Source organism: Marmota flaviventris, chromosome 13 (assembly GCF_047511675.1).
Source record: "Marmota flaviventris isolate mMarFla1 chromosome 13, mMarFla1.hap1, whole genome shotgun sequence".
In the NCBI taxonomy this organism is placed as follows: Eukaryota; Metazoa; Chordata; class Mammalia; order Rodentia; family Sciuridae; genus Marmota; species Marmota flaviventris.
Window position 1 is genome coordinate 16,164,298 of NC_092510.1, and position 19,882 is coordinate 16,184,179.

The window sequence follows — 19,882 nt, forward strand, 5'->3', positions numbered from 1 at the left end:
TGAAATTTTGTCATTGTTTTTATATAATAAAAAAAAAGCTTTTTTCTTTAATATTTCTCAAAAATCCTGTTGAAATGTTAGCTTCTTAAAAAGTGGAAAGAAGATTTTAAGTTGACATTGCATACTAATAAGAGTTAAGTGTGGTGGAGGCAGCTGCAGGAAATAAAGCCAAACTTCTCAACGGTTAGCCTAAGCTAAGATTGACATAGTCAGTGGACCATTTTTTTAAAATGCATTTATTTGAAAGTAATTAAAATTGGAAAAAAAAGTTGCTAAGGGTAAGCACCTTGACTCCCTTTAGCCAGATTTATCTGTTGTTAACCTTTTGACCTATCTGTGATCTTTTCTTTCTCCCTCCCCCACAACTCACCTACTCACATATGCACACATACATTCCTGAATATTTGAGAATACATTTCATCCATCATGCACTTCCACCCTGAATATTTCATTATGTATTTCTTAAGAAAAGAACATACTCAACTCTCCTCTTCAGTAAATTTAACATGGCATAAAATTTTAAACATTTCTCACTCATAATCCATATTTGTGAACTCATCCAGTAGTATACTTTGTAGATTTATTATTTTTAAAATCTCCAATACAAGATTCAGTGTAGAATCTCATATTGTATTTAGTTGTTATGCGTGTTTAATCTCCCTTAGTCTGGAACAATTTCCCAGCTTTCCTTTTTTTATGTCAAAGCCAGTTTGAAATAATATACATATATACTCTAATGGAAATTTTTATGGGGCTCATATTCCTCAGATATTAAAAGATGCTTCTGCATTTGAGAATCCTAAAGACCTCAAGGACTGGGCTGTCAGAGACAAATATGTTATAAAGAAGAAACAATGCCAGAGATGTAAGGCTATGTGGAGGTATTTTTCTGAACAGAGATACCTCCTGAGGCCAAAAAAAGGAGGGAGGCCTAAAGCTGGTCTTGTTTGGGGTGGAGACAATGGAGAAGCTGTGCATGCAGGAGAAGACAGGCAAAGACAGGGGCTGTCATTACTGGTAACTCATCATATGGAAAGGAAAAGATCAGGTTCTGTGACCAAGGCAGATTCATCAGATTCAGTGTGGGAACATAGGCAAGCCATGTCAGGAAATGGCACAGGGTTTAATTTCAGCTGTTTATAATCTAAATAACAAAGCTATAAGGGTTATTATACATGTTGAACATCTGGCTAACATGGGGAGATAAAACAAACACATATACACCATTAGTAGAATAGATATCTTGTTTTAAAAAGTATGTAAGAGTCAATATATATTTTGGCAAAAAGAAAACAGAGGGGAAAAATTCATGTTTTATTCAGGTTTTTATTTCATGGAGGAATTAATACCATAGCTGCGATTCAAAGCAAAGGCTTTCCTACATAAATTTCAAATGTGCTCATTAGAGGTAAAATGACACTACAGAGAAGCCTTCTACCCAAATCAGGATTGGGACTGGTAGCATGGGTTAGGGTCCAGCACAATTGTTCTCTGAAATTGAGTCAGAAGTAAAATGTGTTGGGAGAAAGGGAGGGGGTTTGATAGACAAAATAAGGAAGCAGCAGGGTAGGGCAGGCCAACATTTGAGAGCCTTTGAGCAAAATATCCTAAAAGAGATTCAGGAAAGTAAAACTTCTAAAAGATGTTGAAGCCAGTCATAGTGATGCACACCTATCATCCCACTAGGGAGGCTGAGGCAGAAAGGTCACAAGTTCAAAGCCAGTCTCAGTAACTTAGCAAGGCCCTAAGCAACTTAGTGAGACTCTATGTCAAAATAAAAACAAAAAGGGATCAGTAGTTAATAACCCCTGGGTTCAATCCCTGGTACCAAAAAATAAAATAAAACATGTTCAAGATGTTTGCCATGGGTATGCCACATCCTGTCTCCCTCTTCATCTTGGTTTCTATTCTTTGGTGCAGGATACTCTGCTTTCTAAAAGCTTTTGGTAAGAGGAAATATGAGAGAAGGCAGTGAGCTCCTGCTGAATGTATTTCTGCTTTTCTACAGATAAACAAAATATTGTGTATATGGGAAGCTGTGTTTGAGAATACAGTAAATCTTGAAGGAGTAAGTCCCCCAGTACATCGGACTTTCAGAGATGGACTAGGATCCAATAAGAAATCAGCAAGCAGTAAAAGTCTCCTTTATAATATCTAGGTAGCAGGTGGAATAAGAGAACATTTCAGTGAGGTGAATATAAGGGCTAGTGAGAGTGTGGAGTTGTGGCAGGATGGAGGAATCTAAAGGGCACCAGGGAGGTGGACAGATCAGTAGGGCTAGATGATGGGGAAGGGACAGGGATGGGTTCATCTCCCATAGGTTGCCCCCCTCCCTCTCAAAAACCTCTGGTGTCTTGTGCTAAAGCTCTGTGATGTGGGTCTGAAACTGTGGTCTAGAACATGCATGCCAAGTGTACAGTTTCTGGTAATGCAAGCTACCTTCTTTGTCTGAGGAGCTTCACTGCAGCATGGCTGAGCTCCAGCTTAACTCCATGAGTGTTCCTATCCTAAACTTCCTGTGTGTAGTGGGGTTCCTCCTCCTGTCTGTGCTACCCAAAGATGAATCTGTTTCCCCGTATCGTGGAAACAGAGAGACATCAATCAGGTAAATAACTCAGAGCTGCCCCTCCTCCTTGGCCTCTATGAGGTAAGCAGCTTTCCTCTACTAGAACCTTCCCATGTGAAGTTCTGCCTCACCTTGGGCCCACAGCAACAGAACAAGCCAACAGTGGACTAAGCCTCTGAAACCATGAGCCAAAATAAGTTTCCCTTCACTAAGTTTTGTCAGGTATTTTGGTCACAGCAATGAAAAGCAGACTAACACAGGTTCCAGTAAAAGTTATTTTAATTATGTTAACTTTTTTGTTTCTTTGAACAATGATGACTTCCAAGATCTTTAAAAGTTAGAGATAGAACCATAAGTCTTTTAAAGAATAATTCATTTTCCTATTCCTCCTTATACATTTCAAAATGAGTTCATTGACCCCAAGAGACACCTGAGATGGGAAGTATAAGGAAAGAACAGGACAACACTCCTACAGGGAAAGATGCAAGGCAGGGGTTGAGGTTCAGGGAGAAGTAAGGTTTCCATCTGTAGCTCATAGAATATCTTTCTGGATATGGTGAAGGGTTTCAGCATAAAATCCCAGATAGTAACTCTGTGGATCTGCATTGACTCAGTTTGAGAGTTTGAATTCTCTTAAGGAAACGTCTCTGAACACTTGATTGTTGAGTCCTGTTCCCAAGACAGATGACCATTTGTGATAGACTGATAAGAAAAGAGAAGTATTTAGCTTTGAAAAGCCTTTGATCAGAGGATGGAGCCCAAGTTCTGACCCCAAGACTCAAGGTCTTTAGAAGCACAACAGGATAGTTGGCCTTTGATTCTAAGAACTCAGAGAACATAAAATATGGATCTCATGGACAAAAATCTCCTTTGCATTTTTCAAAGAAGAGAAAATTGAAAATATTTGATCACCTTTTAAAATTAATAAAATGAGGGAATGTAACATGAAGAGTCAAATTATTCTGGATAATGAATGTCTGAGTCTCTTAGAAAGAGAATAAAAGTGAATCCCAAGCCCTCATTCTTTTTACTCTCAGTGTCATTGTAGAGCTAACATGAGAAAAAAACATGAACTATTTAAAAAACATATTGCTTTCTGTTTGACCTGAGCTTTCTAAAAATAAACCTTTCTATCCCTTCCATAAAGTCCCAGGTCAATGATCTCTGAAGATGCCAGTTTCTAGTCTCTCTCAGGAATCAGAGCTCTCAGAGAACAGGCTTCCAAGGAGGTAGTCACACAAAGTGTTTCAGTACCAACTCTGCCCATCTGTGAGCATGAAGCAGTAATAGACCTGGGCAATGGGTGCTACCCAATTGGTGGCCATGAGAGACGTCAAGGAAGAACTCCTGGTTGCTTTGGATTCAGAACTTCTACCTCCTGATGCATAAAGTAAAATTTTACTTCCTAGGAGCTCAGACTCATCTGTGAGGAAACCACTAACTTCATGATTCACATGGTGTTTTCAAGCATCACAACCACATACATATGTGAGATTTGTTGTTATCATTGGCCATTTGACCTTCTCTATTAGAGGATTTTCATGGCTTTCAGATTTTGATATTCTAAAGCATCTTCTACCAAGGGACCTATTTTTTTTTTTAAATTAGTGCATTATAGCTTTCCATTATATTGGGTTCATTTTGACATAATTTTAAAATCATGGACTATAATTTGCTCCATTTTAGTCCCTAGTACTTCCCCTTTCTCGCTCCTCCCCTTACCCCCATTCTCTTTTCTCTTCTTATCTTTCTTCTATTTATTTATAGTTTATGGATAAACATGATGGTGAAATTAACTGTGCTATATTTATATATAAGTATACAAAGAAAACTTTGGCTAGATTCATTTCACATTTTTGTGCTTCCCTTTTCCAGTTCCTTCTCCCTTCCCTGAATTCCCTTCCTCTTCTCCAATGATCTACTATTTTCATAGGATTTTCCCTCTCTTTTTTCTTCTCCTTACTTCAGTTAAGCTTCCACATATGAGAGAAAACAATCAACCCTTGACTGTCTTGAGTCAGACTTTTTTCATTTAGCATGATGTTCCATCCATTTCCCAGCAAATCTCATAATTTTATTCTTCTTTACAAATAAGTAAAACTCCACTGTGTATATATACCACATTTTCTTTCTCCATTGGTCTGTTGATAGACACCTAGGCTGGTTCCATGGCTTGACTACTGTGAAATGCACTGCTATACACATTAAGTGGCTGCATTCCTATAGTATGGTTTTAGATCTTTTGGATGTATACTGAGGAGTGGGATAATTGGGTCGTATGGTTGTTTTATGCCTAGTCTTTTGAGGAATCTCCAAACTCCTTTAGTGGTTGTACTAATTTACAGTCCTATCAACAATGTATTAGAGTACTTTTTCCCCACATCCGAACCAACATTTGTAATTTTTATATTCTTATTAATTGCCATTCTGACTAGAGTGAGATGAAATCTCAATGTAGTTTTGATTTTCATTTCCCTAATTGATAGAGATGTTCAACATTTTTTCATATACTTGTTGACCATTTGTATTTCTTCTTCTCAGAAGTTTCTGTTTATTAATTGGGTTATTTGCGGGGAGGGGGTATTAAACTTTTTTGAGTTACTTGTATATTCTGGATATTAATGCCCTGAGGAGCAGGTGGCCAAGATTTTCTCCCATTCTGTAGATTCTCTCTTTCCATCTTTGTTTCCTTTGCTGGGTAGAAGCTTTTTAATTTAAAGCCATCCAACTTATTAATTCTTGGTTTTATTTTTTATGCTTTAAGAGTCTTGTTAAGGAAGTTGTTGCCTGTGCCAATATGTTGATGTGTTGAGCCCACATTTTGCTCTAACAGTTGTAGTGTTTCTGGTCTAATTCCTAGGTCATTGATCCACTTCAAATTGTCTTTTGTGCAAGGTTAGAGATAGGGATCAAATTTCAATGTTGTACATACAGATATCCAGTTTTCCCAGCACCATTTGTTAATGCACCACATGCTTTCTTCAATGCATGTTTTTTGGCAAATCTGTCAAGTATCACATGACTATATTTATGTGGTTCTCTCTCTGTGCCATCTATGAAGTTCTATTGGTCTTCATGTCTGTTTTCAAATACCAAGCTGTTTTTATTACTATAGCTCTATATTACAATTTGAGGTCCAGTATTGTGATGCCTCCAGAATTTTCTTTATCCACTGGTCTATTAATGAACACCTAGGCTGGTTCCATAACTTGGGTATCGTGAGCTGTGCTGGTATAAACATTAATATAGTATAGTATAGTATATATAATATAGTGGCTGCATTTCTATAGTATTTTTAGATCTTTTGGATATGTACCAAGGAATGGGCTAACTGAGTCAGATGGTGGTTTCATGCCAAGAAGAGCTTGCTCAGATCTGCTTTAGCTATTCTGAATCTCTTATTCCTCCATATAAATTTCAGAACTGTTTTTCTAGTTCTGTGAAGAATGTCACTGGTATGTTAATGGGGAAGCATTGACTTTGTGTAATACTTTTGGAAATATGGCTATTTTGACAATATTATTTCTGCATATCCAAGAATATAGGAGGTCTTTTCATCTTCTAAGGTTTTCTTCAATTTCTTTCCTCAGTGTTCTATAGTTTTCATTCTAGAGGTCTTTTTCCTCCTCCACAAAGGAACTTTGTGTTTCTACCTGCATTACAAATTAAACATTTTCCTGTCTTTCCAGGTCAAAAAAAAACATGTTTAGAGAACAGAAAAAGGGAGAAAACTGCTCACTGTTATGATAAAGTGATTGATTAACCATTTCCCTTCTATTCTGCTTCCCTTTTTAGGATGCTGTACCCAAGGATTCAATGCAGCCTTCTCTTGTTTTGAGAAGGGCAACTATAGCAACAGGAAGGTTATAGAGTGTGTTGTGAAATTATGGATATGGAACAATGAGAAGAATTTAGCAGGTTTCAGGTGGTTCCAGCCCAACCAGGCCAATGGGCCCTTCCTTTCCATGTTTTTGTTCTAGATACAGCTTTGTACTTACTATCTCATGCAACCCTGTGAACTAGCATCTTTAACATCCACATTTTGTTAATTATCATATCTGCATCCCTCTGTGAGAAAATGCTAAGATCAATTACCTGCTGTCCAAAGAGTCCCTTATGCTGCACCCTCTATGTCTCTTTGTCTTCTGAAGCTTATATGACTGAGTTGTCAAACATCCTGACATCCACACTCTCAGCATTCCCTACAGTAGACAAAATACCAAGCTTCAGTCTTTTCCACTATCCCTTTAATTCCCTCACCTAACAAGGTCACCCCTTAGCTAACCAACTTTCACCCTCACCACTCAGTCCCCAGAGCTGATTCCTCCCTTGGATTTGAAATTCCAAGTGAACCACTTTCTATTCCAACAACTTCTGCTTCCCTGTCTCCCACCAAATCATACTCAGGAAGAAGAACCTGTTCTCTAATGAAAGACCACTTTGTCTCTAGTGGATATATCTGCTGGTTTGTATATTTATATAACCAACTCTCAAAGGCACTGATCATTAAAGCACGACAATGTCAGAATTCTGCCAGTGGCTAACCCCCACCGGGAACATGTTATCCCAAGATTACCACATCTCATTTTCAGCATGAGCATTTTCCTCTCCAACTACTTGAGACTTGTCTCCAGGGAGATTCTGATACCAAGCACATGGAGTCCAGTAGCTTTAATTTCTTTGGCTTGAATATTCTGGCACTATTTGAGAGACAAAGAGAACAACTTGCTAGAGTGTAGGGGGGAAAGAAGAAGAAAATTTTTCAAGACAAATGTGGTTTGAATACCAGCAGATATTCAAGGAACTCATTGCAGTCACTTGTTGACAAGCAGAAGAAATTAAAGCTAAATAAAGGCATCTGTATCTTCATTGGCAGCTGTTATATGTGAAGACTTTGGGAGGAAACTTAAAACAGTAGTCAGATCTTCTGGGGTCTTCCCCTGCTACACAGAAGGTCCATAGTGGATACTCCACAGGGTTCTAGGAGCAGTCACCCCCTAGAATCTCACTGTTGTTTTATTCAGTGGCATATGTAATGTTCCTGCCCTCTAAATGGAGGATTAAAGGTCTCCCTCACTGCCTCTGTCCCATCCACTTTCCCTCACTAATGTACATTCCTATTGCTTTCCTCAAACAAGATTCAATACCAGATCCTATCTCATACTCATTTCCATTCCCATGCTCACCTTCAATCCCTACTCATAGTCATCTTCATCCCAGAATAAGGACTATAAGGTATCATTCCATAGATTCTAAAATAAAGCTGACTTTCACATTTCAATTGAAGATCAACCCCTGGAAGGACATGCGTGTTACCTCCACATCTCTGTGAGCAAATACCTAAGAAAATCAACTTAAAGATTTATTTTTTGGCTTAAGTTTTAGAGGTTTCAGTTCATGGTCACTGGAATTCATTGTTTCTGGGTCTGTGGAGAGGCAGAACATGGCAGGTACTTTTGTTCACCTTCTGGTGGCCAAATAGCAAAGAGACAACTAAAAGGGGCCAGGGACAAAATGTACCCTCCAAAGGCATATCCCCAGAGACTTACTTCCTTCAACTAAGTCCCAACTACTAAATTTTCCACCACTTCCTAATAACTCTGTCAGCTGGGAATGAACCAAGCCTTTAACACACAGCCTTTGGTATATATTCCAGATTCAATCTATAACATTATGCCCTTGCCCCCAAAGATTCATAAGCATTTCACAATGCAAAACACATTCAGTCCCTCCCCATAGTCTTAATAGTTCTAGAAGTGCTTACAAGTCCAAGTCCAAATTCTTCTTTGAGTCTCAGGCAAACTCTGAGCTATGAACCCCTACAAAAATTTAAAAAAAAAAGAAGTTAACTATGTCAACATAAAATAGCACAGGGTAAACATCCCCATTCCAAATGAGAGGAATAGGAGAATACCAAGGATGAAAACTAGCTGAGAAAATGTTAAATCCTCTAACTATGTCCAGCATCTGAGGCACCTGTTGGTATTTGATGTAAGCTTCATAGGACTTGAGCATCCTGACTTTATGGCCTTGCTGGCTGAAACCCACTTGGTCACACTCTTGGGCTGGCTCCACTGCAGCTTTCCTCAGCAGATATTCCTGGTACCTTGGTATCTCTAAATTCTTGAGGTCTTCATTGCAGCTTCATTTTCACTCTTATAGCTTCATATAACATCTTCTCAGGAACTATCTGAATGAGTTCCATTCCAGCCACACTTTTCCTGGCCTCCAAGGCCTTCATTTGAAATCTTGGTGGAACTCACAACTCTTGCATTCTTTATGCCTGCAAAGCCAGCAACACCAAATGGATGATGCCAAGATTCGCTGCCAGACCAAGCAGTGGTTAGGCCCCCTTGAGCCCAGATATAACAGTCCTGGAGAGACTGGATAGTTGAACAAGGTGAAATGAAACCTGAGGAATAAACTTCCTAGATGGCCCTGTGGGAGCAGGGCACCTAGGTGCTCTCTTGTCAAATGAAATATTTATACTTTTATGCCTTTGACCATGGAAGAAGTAGTGTCTCACTGATAACCTGAGACCCATCAAGACATCTTTCCTGTTGTTACAGTGCAAAATATTTGATTTATTTTTAATGGTGATCATCCCTTTAGCAAATATATCCAACAACTTCTGCTTCCCTCTCTCTTTCTTGGAAAGAACTTTACATATACTCCTTTTCTGATCAAACTGCAAGGTTTTCAAAAAATCTTTCTGCTCTGATTTTCCTCCCAATTCTCTCCCTAAAATCTGTCTAAAACCATCTAGATTACCCATGCCACAGCCTGAATGTTGTGCTGCCTTCACATTTTATCTGCCAGATAAACTAGTTCATTACCTTTAAACATGGCCTCGCACAAAATACCAGTGCATAGACCAAATGTAGACAAGTTCTTTGCCCAAATATATTAATGGTGTCTAGTTTAATTCTCAATAGAGTCCTCATTTCTGTCAGACACCTCATGAGCATAATCTTTACTGACTGCATTCTTATCACCATTCTGGCCTTCTGAATTCCCACCAAACTCTCCCATTAAACTCTGTTACAGTACTCTAAACCTTTTCTGATATCATGATCAGATGTAACTAAAGCAATGGCCCTACTCCCAGTACCAATTTTCTATTAGTCAGCTTTCTATCCCTGTGACAAAACCCCTGAGAAAATCAACTTAAAGGAGGAAAGATTTATTTTGGTTGTTTCAGAGTTTTAATTCATGGTCCTTTGACTTTGCTGTTTCTGGGCCTGTAGTGAGGCAGAAACATCATGGCAAGAGAGTGTGTTAAAGCAAAGCTGCTAACCTCAGTAGCAGAAAGCAAAGAGAGAAAGCCATAAAAGTCCAGGAACAAAATTTAGTCTTCAAAGGCATGACTCAGTGACCTATTTCTTCCAACTAGGTTCCACTTCCTAAAGTTTCCACCAGCTTCCAATAAGTCACTAGGTGGGGACTTACCTGAAATACATGAGCCTGTGGGGGACATTTCAGATCCAAACTAAAGCTGCCGTACTGCAGAAACAAATAATTTGCAAGGTTTAGTCATTCAGCACTCAAAATGAAAAGAAGCAATTTGCTCTTTGACTCCCAATATTTCATTCATCAGACAGTCTTCCCAAGTCTATGTTCTAGTCTCCATCTCTCCTGGCCATTATTATAGCAGCATTGAAGTCCATGAGATCTTGTAGCTTAATGTTCCAGAAAGATTAATCCCATGCTATTACCTCTGAACCCATAGTAATCTAGGATTTATAGGATTGAAGGAACCTTAGTGAAAATCAAGAGAACCATCTCAGCACAACTGCAGACATAATCATTTGATATTAAATGTCCCCCAAGGGTTATGTTCTAAAGGCTTGGTTGTTAGTTTGTGGAACTACTGGGAGATGGAGAAGCCTTTAGGAGGTGGGGCTTAATGGAAGGAAATTAGGTCATTGGGATACTTTTGAAGGTGATACTGGGAACCTGCTCCCTTCCTCTCCCCTCTTTTCTTCCCAGCCGCCATGAGGTGAGCATCTTCATGCACTTCCCACCATGTTATTTTGCCTTGCCAAAGGCCCAAAGTGGCATTATAAAACAACCATGGACTAAAATCATGAGCCAAAATAAATATTTCCTCCTTACAAATTGATCATGACAGGTATATTCTCATAGTGATTTAAAAAAAAATTGACTAACTTGCAACCCTCTGAACTTCAGGACTACAGGATCAAGTATCTAGGAAAGATAGAAATGATTCACCAGAAAGTTTCCATCAGAGGATCCCAACAAAGCTTCAGCTAAGAAGGGGCATGGCAAAGAATCTTGTGCATATCCTGAGGAAGTTCCCTTTATATAATGCATCAGTGGTCTCAGAATGTTTTCTAGTGAAGGGTTTGAGGCTGTCTGAGTCAAACAGTGACTGGGTACATAACTCAAGAAATGACTCAAAATGAATTACCATGTTTCTCAAAGAGGAACTTAGATTAGGATTAAATACATATCCTTCTCACATTTATGCAGGATTTCTGGCAGATAACCGTGGATAGGATCCCTACAGCTATGTGTCTTTAATGACTTCCTGAGGACAATAATTGCCTTCTCTGGAAAAAGAAATTTGACACCCCTGTTGGGTAGGATCTATTACCATATTACCATTCTGGAACTTTCCTTCATTACAAAACATAACAGACGTTAAAAGCCAAAATTCTAAGGTTTCCAGTGAGTCAGAGATGGAGTTGTCCCCTAAAGGTTTTTGAATCTATAAAATTCCATTATGTTGAGAGAAGCTAAAACATGGCCTCTTCCTTAACTGACTTTTCTTCACCTTATAACCATAATTTGGGGGTGGGGAAACAAGACCCCTTAGGCAAAACACTAAAGATTTTCATGGAGACAAGAAGGTGCAAAAACATCAGTTCCCTGTCTGGATCATCCCTCTGCCATCACATCTATGGGCAAGGGAGGACTGAGCAGTTGCCATCTGGTACAGATCATTAGCTTACAGAAAACTTCCAGACACTTGAGGATGTCACAGACTCTTTTTACCCTGCATACATAGCATCATAAACAAATTAAGAAAGAAAAAGACTGTACTAGCCAATAGCTAGAGCTTAAAGCAGCCAAGAAGGCTAGAATGAGAAATTTATCAATCAAAGGGTGAAAGGGTAAATTCCATCCATAGAATATAAGTTCTTCAGAACAAAAGGATGATGGGGAAGAATTCAGAACATTTTTCAACATCCAACATATCCAGGCAGATATTCAAGGCCTCTGGGCTCTGTATCTCTTCAATCACAAGATAGTGGTATCCTGACAACCAGCAAGTTGGGAAGCTCCCAAATGACAAATATGAATGTCAGTAAAGTAGAAAATACCTTGACCACTGAACATACTCCACCAAGAATATCCATTCTTGAAGATCCTATATTATCAGACCTTAAAAAAAAAAAGCTATCTAGTGAATTAAAATTTAAACTGAAAACTTGAGTCACATAACCAGGCTCTCCCAGCAACTCGTCCCTTCCTTCAGACAGCTTGACTTCTGATTTCTCACTGACTCACTTCCACAGCGTCTCCAGTGGGGAACTGGCAGCTTTCCAGAAACTGAATGTCAACCTGGATGACTCAGGGATTAGCACACTGCAAAGCAGGCACCCAGGGTCCCTACGCAAGTCTTATGCAAGTGCCAGGATAAGCTTCTGACCAGCTGAGAGGAGAGTGAGCCCTCCAGGATGCAAAAGAGTAAAATACAGAGGTGAGAACTCAGGGTTAGAGTCATCCAGAGCAGTAAGGAAGAATAATCCTGCAGAGGACAGAAAAGAGAAAGAGGATTCCAAGTCCTTGTCACAGAAGTAACCATTTTTCTCCTGAAAGTTTAAGACATGCGTTGGGGCAGGAAAGATGGTGGACTGAGATGGACATCATTACCCTAGATACACGTATGACTGTACATATGGTGCGATGCTACATCCACTACATCAGTACAACCAGAGAAATGAAAAGTTGTGTTTCAATTGTGTACAATGAATCAAAATGCATTCTGCTGTCATGTATACCTAATTACAATAAATAAATAAATTTTCTAAAGTAAGAAAGAAAGAAAGTAAAATGCATCTAGGTATGACTTACAAAAAAAAAAAAAAAAAGACACAGTAGGTTTTTTGTTTTGTTTGTCAGTTGGTTGGTTGGTTTACTCTGGCTGTTGTTGTTTTCCAGCAGGTCAAAAACAGGACAAGAAAGTGTCCTGAAAAAGATAAGTTCATCCAGCCCTAATTTTGTGCAGCCCTAAGATTGAGTTGGAAGTAGAGCATTAATTATGAGCTATCAGCCTCCTGAAGCCCATGAGCTCAAGGTACTCTTTGACAAGATCCTGAAACAGAAACTGGCACATAAGAATGTGAGGTCTTGGAGTTGAGCCAGCAGAAGGAGGAACTGCACAATCCTAGGCAAAGCCGAAGTAGGGACAACCTTTCAACTATGGGACTGATTCTGACCCACAGCAAGTGGAGGAAGAGGAAGGGTCAAGTCCCTGCTCCTGCAACCAAGAAATTGTCTGTCCTGGCTCAAGTTGTCTTACAAGTGTTAGGTGGATGAGAGACAATGTCAGACTCCCAGAGAATATGTCAGGTATTACTTCAGAGTCATCCAGTTTCCCTACACTCCATGGAGCCTGTGTCCCATTCAAGCTTCACCTGCATGCACATATGCCAGGAGCCCCTAAATGTCCTCCCACTTGCTGAAGACACTGGGTTCTGAGATTTGACTATTGTATGCAAACAGAACATATTACTCCTGTACTTACAAGAAGTAGAAATTCCCCCCAAGGGGATAATCTAGTTCTTGAGATAAAAGCCTCCAAGTGTTCATAATACATCCTCTGATGAAAATAATTTCTCTTTAAGAAACCCTTTTTTAACATTGCCAGTAAATATTATTTCTAATATATAGTAGTATTCCCCGTGTTCTGCACTGGGGTAAGAATTTTATGTATCCAGAACTGTTCCTTAAAAAGACAAGAATTTTTTTTTTTTTTAACTCTGACTGCTACTTGCATACTAAAAGATGATTTTTTTTTTTTTTTTTTAAATTCTAAAAGATATCAGTCATTGTAGGGAGCCTGACAATGCCCTTCTTGTTTACCCTGGGTCTTTAACACTTCTCAGAATTTAAAAGCTCTATTTTTTTTTCATTAAATAAAAAGTTTAAAATTTACCAGGCCTTTTCAATGTGGGGAAACCCTTAAAATTCAGACCTTGGCTCAAACCATCTTTTCACCTGCTCCCTCACTATCCTAAATATCAGCTGCAGGATGGGTCAGTTACTCTTTCATAATAGAGCCAGAAATTACCCTTGCTTCCTTATAGCAAAATTTTGGAATTGGAAGCAAGGTACTGGTTAGGTCCTGAGGTCCGTAGCAGGGACAAATCGTCCTCCTAGATCTCTTGGTAAGAAATAAATTTCACCTGCTTCTAGAGGCCATCCCTTCTCTGCCTCAGAAAGGTTAATGAAATAGACAATATTCTTTGCCTGTAACAAAAATGGAAAACAGGTGAAGGTCAGCCTATCCCCTTTCTCTGTCCTTTCTTGAACAATGGGAAGGACAGAACTTGCAGCTCTGAAGGAGGCCAGGAATATGAATATTTTCCTGAAGACAGTGGCTTACATTCATAAAATGCCCTCAAATCATAAATGGTGTTATACTGAATTATCTGGCCAAAATGTAACATAAATATTAACAATATTTGCAATGAAGAATATAAACAAAAAATAAAGAGGAAATATAGGTATTGAAGATAATCTCTTAAATATGTTGCAGTTACAAAGCAAGTAAAAAAATGAAATTACAGACTAAGTAGAAAATAATTACAAGCGAGCATCACATGTAATGCTTTCTGGTAAATGGCAAAGATTATAATCAGGAAGTAAATTATTTGTTTAAACTTGTTACAAAAGGAGGAAAACTAATAAATTAAGCCCTTAAATGCATGGAGTAAAGTGCAACAAAACAGGAACAGAAAGAATTACTAAGTTTAAGAATGAATGACAAGAAAAGAAAAAAAAACAGCTTAAGTAAGTTCAATAACCAATTCTTTAAGAGAAAATGTTGAGAGTCTCTAACCAGCAGGGGAAATTAGATGTTAATTCATTAAATATCAATTCTAGTTTTATATTTTATTTTTTTACTTTCTGTTTTATTATACTTGCATAAGCCCCCCCCCCTATTTAATTCTCCCTATCTTTCAAATAATTCTTCATCCTAATATGTAATTCTCTCTTATTAATATTTTTATTTTTATTTTTAAGAGCATAATCTATGCTTTTTAATTTTTATTGCAAACATAAAGCAAGGGTCTACAATCACATCTGGGCAAGATTTTTAATTAAATTTTATTTTGAGATATAGATTCCTTTACCCCAATTTCCCCAATGGTACATGTTATAAATCTACAGATCAAGCCCATAACCAGAACATGGAGGTTGATTTCATCAAGATGCACACTGTCAGCCAGGTGTGGTGGCACATGCTTGTAATTCCAGCAGCTTGGGAGGCTGAGACAAGACGATCCAATGGACAGATCAAAGTCAGCCTCAGCAACTGCAAGGCACTAAGCAACTCAATGAGACCCTGTCTTGTACTCATTGATAAATCCCATCTCTTCTTCCGGTGTACGCACCTTGGCCTCTGATATCCACCCTTCTACTATCAATTTCTATATTAACAATTTTTTTTAGATTCCCTATATAAATGAAATCACACAGTGTTTCTTTCTGTGCCTGGCTAACTTCAGACAATATTTTAAAATAGGATTCCTTTGCATTCAGAATGTCTGATTTTAGTCCTAGCAGGCTATAAACTCTTTTCATAAACATTTGTCTCTAATTTCCAGATGCATATTATTTTTCCTCTGGATAATTTAGTAGGCATTTGGATGAGAGGAAGAAAAATTAAAGTAATGTCTTATAGAAAATTCTAGAGTCAGGGGAAAATATAATAAAACTAATATATCTGAATCTATAAAAATATAAAATTACTAGCATAAAAATTAATACATAAAGTAGATCATATTTTATATTTTGATGGGTTAGATGTATAGAACTGTTTTCAATGAAAAGATTAGAAAATATTATGTAAAATCACTAAAAATTTGTTAAATCTAATAGCCTTTCCTTTCCCAAGATTTAGGAACACTGATATTATCTTACACATAAAATCATAAATTTACAAATTAACTGGGACATTCAGAGATATTTCAATTCAAACTATTTTACAGAAGGACAAAGTGAGGCTCCATTAACCAGTTGGTTATTACAACACATCACAAGCCCATAGGGAAGCCAGAGTTAAAGTCACAAAGCCTATCTGTCCATATACTTGTTTCCTCTCTCTCTTTTTTTTTTTTTTTTGTAATTATTAAAGAAAATTAGTGGTTTGAAAACTAAAACACCACAGTGCTATCTTTAAGAGCTGAAAGCAAAATATTGACACATATATTTTCTTCTTATTTTTCTTTATACTCTTATCAAGTAATGGGATTTATATATTTCCTAGTAGCAACATGGTCAGCAGTGGAAAGTGCTATACTACATTAGTCAGGAAAATCCAATTTTGTGAATTTTTAAAAAATAATAATGCTTTTGAGCAGCATACCTGACATGAAATCATGTTCCATCTTCCTGCAGTTCCCACCTCCTCCCAGTAGTCCATTAAAATTATTAATCCATCCTATGGAGTAATCCATTGATAAGATTAGAGCCTTCATGATCTAATCACTTCCCCAAAGCCCTACCTCTAGACATTACTGCACTGGGGACCATGTTTTCAACACATGAGTTGTTGGGGAACATTCTAGAGACAAACCATAATAAAAATCAAAACTGAAAGAAAATGAAGAGAAAAACAGTAATCATATTAAAAGGAAATAAAATAATAAGTTAAATCTCATGCAAGAGGAAACTCTCCTTATTCCAAGCACACAGAGGCAGTTCATAGCCTCCTTATCTCAGCTGTTTGTGGCTGGTTAACTGCTTGATTGTCTTACATATGAAACCTTTGCTCCCCAGCTCTGGGGAGACACAAGTCTTGAAGGACAGGCTTGGCTGGTTGGCTTTCTGTGTATTAACAGAATTTGTCTGCTCTAAGGAACACTGCTTGTCCATGCCAATTTAGGATAAATGACTTCCATAGGTTATCCTCATCCCTTTTCAGATCTGAGGAAGAGACTGTTGTAGGGACAGACAAGGCAAGTCACCGAAGATAGCAAGAAATGGTTTTATTTGGCTGTATAGGCTCAGAGGGCACAACTTCTGCTGCAATCAATCAATCCCCTGAACCCTGAGTTCAGGTATTTTCAGAATTTTATACCCAGCATGTAAGGGGAGGGGCTCAGAAGTTCACCCTCACTGTCATCTCTGCCCCTTCCCCTTGGGTGTTACCTAGATAAAGCAGTAAGTGCCCCCATCCACAGTGGGAAATCCAGAGGAGAAAACAAGGCATGCATAGGGGCTCAGTGGTTCTAGCATGCATGAAGCCCTGAGTTCCACCCCTGCTCCAAGAAAAAAACAGGCATTAGCATGATAAAAGAGAAAAGGAGAAATGTGAAGGATTAGTTACAACCAGAAGAACTAAAAATCTCAGGGATAGGACTGTGCAGCTGACAGTGGTCTGGAACACTGAACAGGGCCTGATTGACTGGACACTCTGTTTCCTACAGTCTGTAGAAGTTCACATAAAAGCAGTTTTTTTTTTTTTTTCCTTTCACTATTCTGGGCAAGTTAACCCTTCAAGGACAACACCTGAGAAGGGGAGAGCTTCTTCTCCCCTTTGTTTCCTCCCCCTGCCAGTGGATACCATGGAGCCCAGTTGGTAACTTCTCTTATCTTAGAAATGGAGACATCTCTATGAAGCCCCAGCTCAAGGCCAGAGGCCTTGTTTACACATTTCTACAAACTACTATACTGGATACATGTTTGTTGAAAACAAGTAATGGGGGTGCTGATTTCTTCCCGGCCAGTGGCCAAGAAAGACAGGGCAACACGAAAATAGGAAGTTTATGTCAGGTGGATGGAGGTGGCTGAGGAAGAAAGCACCAAGCAACCCCCACACAAAAGAAACACTTTTCCTGTCCCAAGCCTTCCCTTCCTGCCCTAAGCCCAATAAAAATTCCAGTCTGGTTGCCATCTGTGCTTCTCCTTAGACCCACCCTGTTACTCTGAGGGTCCTGCCCAGGAGTGAAATCTCAATCAAGCCTCAATCAGCAGCTTTTTAAAATCTGCCTCCTTTTGGTTGCCACTGCCTGACCTTACAGATGATCTACATTGAACTCTTTCATAGAGACTGTTTTGCTGACAGTCCTAAAATCAGCCATAGTAACTGGAGAAGCCCAGTTAAGACTTTTCTGTGGAGAAAGGGGTGCCACTACAAGACAAGAGCCTAAATTTGAACTTTTGGGATCTCAGGGAATAACAAACTGCTCTGAGAGTGTCTGATCACAGGAATAGGTTACTGAATAATATTGTGACATGAGAAATATTAAATTAAGCTGAATTTTATGAAGGTATATATAGAAATGAACTTAATTTAATGTTGTTAACCAAAAGATAGCAACAGTTCTCATACTATGACTTTCAGTATACCTTTCAAAAAGACAAGTATTCTACTGATGGGTCCTATACAAATAATTACATTGGGAGAGAGTCAGAGAAAAAGACTTAGGACTTTAAAACTTGCAATGGTGAGAAATGATTCCTGCATGCTAGCACTTTGTCACTCAAGGTGTGGTTTGAAGACCAGTAGCATCAGTATCTTCTGGAAGCCTGTTAGAAACACAGATTCTCATACTCCACCTAGACCTATGGAATCAGAATCCATATTTTAACAAGATCTAAGAGATTTGCTTGGTTTAGGTTTGGGATGCACTGGCTTGACAGATTCAACAGGATATCCAAGGGAAAAGATATTAGGAAAAGTCTTACCTAATTTCTTCATTTTTCAAATTTTAAAACTTGACAAAGTTTCATAGCTAAGATGGACAATTAATGTCAGAGTTAAATCTAGATCCAACAGCAATGCCAGACAAATGGCCTACTCTATCACCCAAGAATTTCCAGATACCTAACTCAATTTTGAAAACTGTTCAGTTAGCCTCTTTCTTAACCGCTTCCCATCTAACTTCACATTAGTGCTAGATTTGATATTTTTAAAACTATCTTATAAATAAATCACCTGTCAGGGAATAAACCTATAAACAGGACAGACATACTGAATGCCCAGGTTATGTATCTAAAAGATCTTCTCTTCCAATCATTAGTGATGTAATCAAAGCCACAGTGAGAGATTGCTGGAAATTATTGAACATGCTTTAATTACATTGATAACTTTGTGGACATAGTGAGAGGATAATAGAGAAGGAAAAAGTCAGGACAAGGGCCGGTGGGAGGGTCAATCAGGAGTGGATGGAGCTGCTGGGGCCTGCCTGTCTGACATCACTGGCTTAACATTTGTATTTCAGTCCATCACCTGACTAATAACACCATGTAGTGAAATAAGCACCCATTCTGGAGGTAACTGTTATGTGGTGGAATATAAACAAGCCCCATTCTGCAGTATGTTTACCACAGTACATATTTATGAGTTGGGTTTAATTAAAAGTCAGGAACACTAAAGCTATTTTTTAACTAGATGCCTATTATCTAGTGTCAAATGTTTGGCTTTAATCATGCATTTTATATCATTGTGACCTAGATCACTGCCTGTGACATATGAGATAGTGTGTTGTCTTTCCAGAGAAGATGTAGCAGGGCTTGATGGATGCTTTCTCTTTCCTAACCTTATTACTACCAGCTTCCCAGCCATCTAATACAATGCTATGATAGCGAGTGGGAAGGTGCTATAAATCATAATATTCCAGCTGCTTTGAGCCGATTATTAGAAATGCTGACTATATATCTCACAAACAGAAAGTCAACAAAGTAAGTTGCATCTTCTTCCCAGGATCAAGGCACTCTGTTCCCTGCTTCTCCCTCCCTGAGTGTAACAAAGGTCTCTTTAAAATGTCAAAAAAACACCAGATAGTGAACAACTGTGTTGCCCTCTGCTCTGACATGATTTATCTAATACGGAGTTGATAGACACTAGCTTCAGTATTGTTATACACAATCCAGTCATTATTCCTCTGATTGGAAGAGCTGTCAACTTCTGCACATTACAGACACTTCTGCAATTTAAAGCTTAAGTTTGGAGTTTTATTCACCATTGTTTTTGCCCTGTCAGAAAAAGAAGACTCTTAAGGTCTCCTTAAAGTTAAGGTGGAAGCTGTGGAAGAGTGAGAGCTCTGGGGTCCTTCA

The 19,882-nt window shown here is 38.5% G+C and overlaps 1 protein-coding gene and 1 long non-coding RNA gene across 7 annotated transcripts in view; both read right to left on the reverse strand.

Moving 5' to 3' along the window:
* Window positions 1-19,882, reverse strand: part of LOC114081183 (uncharacterized) — a 220,761-nt gene that overhangs the window by 145,841 nt on the left and 55,038 nt on the right. For all 6 annotated transcript variants that reach the window (XR_011704068.1, XR_011704070.1, XR_011704069.1 and 3 more), the window contains exons 5-6: window positions 10,016-10,069; window positions 8,331-8,385 (exon numbers count right to left, since the gene is read on the reverse strand). Coding sequence is in view for 3 of the 6 variants with exons in the window: in XM_071600482.1 (XP_071456583.1) it covers window positions 8,331-8,385; window positions 10,016-10,069 (109 nt within the window). In the remaining 3 variants the exon portion in view is untranslated. The remainder of the gene's footprint in view (window positions 1-8,330; window positions 8,386-10,015; window positions 10,070-19,882) is intronic.
* On the reverse strand, window positions 1,307-7,087 carry LOC139701550 (uncharacterized). The gene is made up of 2 exons (XR_011704071.1): window positions 6,662-7,087; window positions 1,307-3,268 (listed from the first exon to the last, which is right to left on the reverse strand). It is a non-coding gene; the product is annotated as an uncharacterized lncRNA (long non-coding RNA).